We start from the raw sequence: 6,495 nt of genomic DNA, 5'->3' as shown, positions 1-6,495 counted from the left end.
AGATTTTTATTTTATTATTATTAATGGAATACAACATGAGGGTATTAAGTCAATTACAACTTGTCATATAAAAGACAATATCACATTCTTAGTATCTATTTATCTGTAAAGCTGAGTAGGTTTCTGGCTATACAGGAGATGCATTTTTTTTTCTTGATCGTGAAATAGAATTTCAGATCTAATTTAACTTCAACTTGGTGCATGTTACAGTGACATCACAGGGTTGCAACTTGCTGATGAGCGAAAATTAAAGCTTACAGATATCGGCAACGGCAACTTGGTGCATATGCATATTATTCTGAAGCTTTGGGCGTTACTATTTTTTAAGTCCAAAACTCCTAAAAACATAAAATACTTTTTCAACTTCGAAAACATAAAAGTACTATCCCAACTCCAAGTATTTAATTATTTATTAAATTCTATTAGAAATCATAAGAAATTTAATTCAAAATCTAAAAATAAATAAAAAACCCTAAATTATTTAAGATGATGTGTCATCACTTGCCTCACATAACGGTGTTAAATATAATTACATATATCAAAAGAAAATTTGTAATATTTGAATTGTATATCATTTTTATGTTTTCCCACTCTTAATAATACTTCTATTAACGATATTTTCAATGTTCTTCTAAGTGGCTACTTATTATAGGAAACTTAGTCATGTTTAGTTGTGTATATTGTTCAGCCAAAAGAAAACCCTTTTATATTCATTTGATTGCATATTATTACAATTTACAATTTCTGATCTAACACTGCTTTTACACTTTACATATGATTACAATTTCAAATATACAAATCTTTAAATTGCTCGGGTTTAGTTTTGCACAAAAGTCGAACTTCATGCCTTTCCCATCTACACATATCCCTGCAATCGCATAGAAAGATAATAAGTAACCATAAACAATTAGTTTGTATTATAACCATAAAATAAATTTATCAAACTGGCAGAAATATACTCAATAGTTCTTATAGAAAGAATTGGTCCTTAAAAATCATAGCAAGTACTGTGTCTGCACAAGTTAAATACTTCTACCATTAATCAGCAGCAGTTGCCAGCATATGAAGTGAATAATTTGCACATTAATACATATACACACAGCAATGAGGCAAAGGAGCAGAGTATCCCTGAAGAAACCAAAATGATATAAAGTTACCAAGATATCTAATATTCTCATTATCATAGGTAGTCAAAAATTTTCTTGGTAAAAAATATTGATAATTACCTTAAAGGCCTCTATCATTGAGATTAAAGGCTTGCACCAGAATGATCCTGTGAGTGAAATCAGCATTTATTAGGAAGTTGAGCAAAGGTTTGTCTGTTGGGGCTGCACCCCTGTACCATCATCTTCTTGTAGACATTGAAAGCTCTGTCTTTGTTTCCCGACAAACTATGCCCTCGAATGAGAGCATTATAAGTGAAGACATTAGGTTCCAGACCCCTTGCTTGCAGTTCCTCGTACATCTTTCCGGCTAGGTCCACCTCTCCAATGATCCCAAGATGGAGAATCAATGCATTGTAAGTGTAAAGATCAGGAGAAATTCCCCTACACTTCATTTCGCTGAAAAGAGAAAGAGCATTGTCCAACCTGCGTGATCTTCCGAGCCCATTGATCATAAGATTGTACGAAACTCTATCAGGATCAAGGCCAGTTGACTTTAGTTCCTCAAAGTAGTACACGGCATCGTCGACTCTTCCGGCCAAGCATAGGCACTCTACAAGAATTGTGTAAGACTTCAGGTCTGGCCTTATTCCCTCTTTAACCATCCTCTTGAACATATCACAAGCAACATCAATTTTTCCAGCTTTCCCAAATCCATTGATGAGAATATTGAAAATAGCACAGTTTGGCTTGCATTGATAGTCTAGCATCTCCTCAAAGATCTTCATTGCTTCCTCAAATCTCCTGCTCTTTAAAAGTCCATCTATAAGTGGTCCATAAGTGCAGGGAGTGGGAGAGAAATCACCACTTACGAGCTCATAATACAAATCTAATGCCTTATTGATGCTATTAGATTTCACAAGCGCAGAGATGATAATGTTATGGGTTATGGCATTAGGCTTGCATCCCCTACTCTGCAGTTCATTGAAAAGTTCAAGGAGTTCATCAATCCTCCCAGATTTACCATGAGCATCGAGCAGCAAGTTATACGTGAAAATATTTGGATGACAACCTGCATCCTTCATCTCCACAAAAAGATCCCAAGCTTTTTCAGTCATATTAGATCCAAGAACCCCATCCATCAAGCAATTATATGATTCAACGGTTGGGCGAACTCCAAAAGTTTTGGTGAACTTATCAAATAATTTTTGAGCATCAAGGATCTTGTTCCGCTTACACAAGGCTTTAATTAGAGGTAATATTACACAGTCATCTTGGAAACCAGAAGCACTTACCAATCTTTCAGCAAATAGAATGGCATCTTCAATTTTCGCTTCAACTAAAATGGATTCCATTAGTTCTTCCAAGGATTGTTTGCCTTTCTCTAAACCTGCCTGATAAACAAATTCCATGACAATCTTGATAGCATCCTCTATCATTCCATACTGTACAACACCAGGAAGGAGGGTGCACAAAGTTACGAGATCAGGGTAGAGAGATTTCTTCATCTGATGGAAAAACCAGAATGCATAACTAATTCTGTCTTCTTTGATCAACCCATAGATGATGGCGTTATAAGTCAGAACATCATGACTACAGTTCATCATCGTCATTCTGCATAGCATTTTCAAAGCCAAATCAACTGCGTCGTTCTTGCAGAGACAATCAAGGAGTGTGTTGAAAGTTATTGTGTTAGGAGGACATCCAGACTCTGTCATACTCCCAAACAGTTCAAGAACCTTTTCGACTTTTCCTTCTTTCCCCAAGCCAGCAAGTAGAGTATTGTATGTCACTACCGTCGGAGCCAGCTTCAAATCCTTCAATCTCCCAAACATTTCCCAGGCCTCATCAACTCGATCGGCCTTGTAAAGCATATAAATTAACGAATTAACCATAATTATATCTGGTTCACACCCATTGCTTATCATCTCATCCAAAAGCTCTATGGCTTTGTCTATTTGACCTGCTTTGCTATAGCACTTCATCATCATATTATAGGTTACTGAATCTGGTGAAAGTCCGCAGTTGTAAAGATCGTTGAATATATCATTTGCTTCTCTGATCCTACCCATTTCTGCAAGACTATATAAAGATACATTACATGCTACTATACTAGGCGCAATTCCTCTCTTTTTCATCGTTTCAAAGGTCTCAAGAGCTTTTCCTGGATCACCGGACTTTCCATAATAGTCGATGAACAGAACATATGAATAAGCAGTAGGTTCAACGCCCAAAGATTCCATATTATCGAAAAGTTCTAATGCCTCATCTAATCTTTTCCTCTTCAAAAGTCCAGAGATCAAAGTGTTGTAAGTATGAAGATTTGGAAAAGTTCCTTTCATCTTCATCGTTTCTAACATAGCAAAGGCCTGATCAATGCTCCCAGATTTGCATAAAGCATCAATGAATGTTGTGTAGGAAACCACGTCAGGTTCATAACCATCAGCTTCCATCTCCCTCCAGAATCTTTTCACCATATCCAAGTTGCCACAGTTACTAAACTTGTCGATCAAAGTAGTATATGTTATCTGATCAGGTTTGTGATGGCTCTCTCTCATCTTTGTATATAATTCCTCGGCCTTATCAAGCTTCCCCGCGTTACAAAGAGCATCAATCAGAACTGTATAAGTGACAACATCAGGCCCGCATCCTTCATCATCCATTTCCCTTAAAATCGCACAGGCATCATCAATTTTCCCTACCCTACCAAGTGCTCTAATGCATATGGTATATGTGTACATATTTGGCTTCAATCCCAAAGTTTTCATCTCTTCCAACAAATCCATAATGGTTCTGGTATCCCTTTTCTTCCCTAGTGCTACCATCAGTGCTGAGTATGTCTTCATGCTAGGCTTAAGCCCTTCCGAGATCATTCTTCTATAAACCTCCAAACCCTCTCTATAAAACCCAGGTTGGAGTAGTAAATGGATCAGCCCATTATATGAATAAGCATTCAGGACGAAACCAGCTTCCCTCATCTTTCCAAGTGCAAATGGCGCCTGCCGAATCCCACCTTTAACTGAAAGAGCCTTAAATATTGTGAGATACGTATTCAAATTTCGATTAATAACTTGCTTTTGCATTACATCAAAGACAAAGACCATATCCTGAATCCTCATGTGAGCCCTCAACAACTCAAGCATGTAATTGCATGCTTCAGTGGTATGCAAAATATTTGGCAACTGAGCAACCATCTTGAAGTAGGAAAGAGCAGAATTTGGATCCAAAATAGACTTCAGAACTCCAATAACTTCTTCAGAGAACACTCCCATTTTTCTCTTGCGTTTTTCCACAACCACGTGTGCACACTTTGTGCCAAAGGCATGAAGACCCACTTGTCTTCTTCCAAGTTTCTTCTGATTTAGTGAAGACCCATTAGTCAAAATCTTCACTTTCACAGAACTGCTTCCACCCAAGAACCCATTATTTCTCAGAAGATAGACATTGGGGTCAGCGAAGGCACAACAATATGACATACTGCTAGAACACAGGGTTGAAGAACAGAGTATTAAGATGACCATAAAAGCTACACAATTATCTAAACAATGAAGAAAAGAAGCAAATGGAGTGAATGAATTTAATTGAAGTGCATATGAAAGCAAAAGAAGAGGTTTAACCTGTTATGCAGGGATGAATGGATGGAAGGTGCAGAAGCAGGGACACAGACATAGACGCTTTACAATGTCTAAGCAGATTCAGGCATGTCGATGACCAATTATAAAAAAGTTTTCGTCTTTGGTTTGGATAATTTTGCAGCAAGATAGATAGTAAGATAGATAGATAGATAGCATCATGCTCTGTGAGGTGAGGTGAGGTGAGATTGTGAATGGACCAACGGATATTTTACGGTTCGGCCGACGTCATCAGTAACTATAGAAATCAAGGTTCTGAAAACCGAATCGGTCATCAAACCTCTCTGGTTCAGTAGTTCAACTGGTTCGACCGTGGTTCAACCAAAAATATTGTTTTATAATAAAATAATAAATAAAATAGAAATAAATACATCATCCAAATTAAAAATACTACATAAACCACAATGTTATGATCTCATTCAAATACAAACTCAAAAGTCAAATAACAAAACCAACCAAACACAAAATGCCAACATCCAATAACAATAACAATATAATCCATACCTAAAAATTAGCAGCAATCCAATAACAATATAATCCAATCTAATAACAATCACAGCAGCAATAACAGCAGCAAAATTCAATCTAACAACAATATAATCCAATCTAACAGCAATTATTCAACCAATAACAGCATGCAAATTCAGAAATTAATTAACAATTATTCAATCCATAACAAGTTCACAGATTAATCAACAATAATTAATTAATTATTCAACAATTATTGTTTAAAAAAAACCTAGAAATTAGAAGGCAGAAGCATAACACAGAGGGGTAACAGCAGCAATAACAGCAGCAAAATTCAATCTAACAACAATATAATCCAATCTGCCAACAATTATTCAACCAATAACAGCATGCAAATTCACAAATTAATTAACAATTATTCAATCCATAACAAATTCACAGATTAATCAACAATAATTAATTAGTTATTCAACAATTATTGTTTCAAAAAAAAAACCTAGAAGCTAGAAGGCAGAAGCATAACACACATGGGGAACCGGTTCATAGAACTGACCTGTGGAACCACGTGACGCCGGCGACGGTGGAACAGAAGTGCGCGACGGAGGCAGGAGGCGAGCCCGGCGATGGTGCTTCCCGAGCTGAAACGGCGATGATGGTGGAGAGCTGCACGATCGGCGACGAAGCTCCAACTTGCGACGGCGGCGGGAGCAGTCCAGCGGCTGGACAGAAGTAATAGAGACTGCTCGCCGGCAGTGACAGGAAGGATGAGCTCGAGGGTGAAAGGAGGGAGAGGGAGTGTTGCGCCATTGTATGGGTTGCTGAGTTGGGTTACTGGGTTGGGTGGGACAGGAAGACGAGCTCGAGGGTGAAGGGAGGGAGAGGGACTGCTGCGCCGCTGTGCTGGGTTGGGTGGGTTGGGATTGGGAGACGTTGGGTTATGGCGTTATGCTAAAGGGTTAGGGGTTCACACGTTTAGGCAACCAGAGCGAACAAAACGGTGCGTTTTGCTTAAAATTCAAAAATCGGCCGGTTCACGGTCGGTTCGACCGACCGGTTTTTGGCCGATTTAGCGGCCTAACAACGATTTTCTGATTGGACGGTTTTGGCATTAATCTGAACCGACATTCTCTTTGGTTCGCGATTTGACTGGTTCGACAGTCAGTTCGAACTAGTTTTTAGAACTTGATAGTAATATCATTTTATTTTATTTGCTTAAGTTTTTAGCAAAATAATTAAATAAGTATTTGATAATTTTAGTATTTGATAATTATTAAGGTTTTAAAAATTAAATC

The 6,495-nt window shown here is 37.7% G+C and overlaps 1 protein-coding gene across 8 annotated transcripts; it reads right to left on the bottom strand.

The window, feature by feature from the left end:
* Positions 681-5,991, bottom strand: LOC107623164 (pentatricopeptide repeat-containing protein At4g31850, chloroplastic). 8 transcript variants are annotated; one of them, XM_016325331.2, is made up of 5 exons: positions 5,757-5,965; positions 4,721-5,036; positions 1,227-4,583; positions 1,037-1,128; positions 681-868 (listed from the first exon to the last, which is right to left on the bottom strand). In XM_016325331.2, exon 3 carries the CDS (start codon positions 4,577-4,579, stop codon positions 1,286-1,288), a length of 3,294 nt encoding a protein of 1,097 aa, XP_016180817.1. In that variant the 5' UTR covers positions 4,580-4,583; positions 4,721-5,036; positions 5,757-5,965; the 3' UTR covers positions 681-868; positions 1,037-1,128; positions 1,227-1,285. The 8 variants fall into 8 exon arrangements, with proteins under 8 accessions (XP_016180817.1, XP_016180816.1, XP_020969447.1 ...); XM_016325330.2 differs by having other exon boundaries at positions 1,227-4,580; XM_021113788.1 differs by having other exon boundaries at positions 1,227-4,580; positions 4,721-4,990.

The sequence above is a fragment of the Arachis ipaensis genome, chromosome B10 (assembly GCF_000816755.2).
Source record: "Arachis ipaensis cultivar K30076 chromosome B10, Araip1.1, whole genome shotgun sequence".
In the NCBI taxonomy this organism is placed as follows: domain Eukaryota; kingdom Viridiplantae; phylum Streptophyta; class Magnoliopsida; order Fabales; family Fabaceae; genus Arachis; species Arachis ipaensis.
This window is presented reverse-complemented; position numbering and strand designations above follow the sequence as displayed.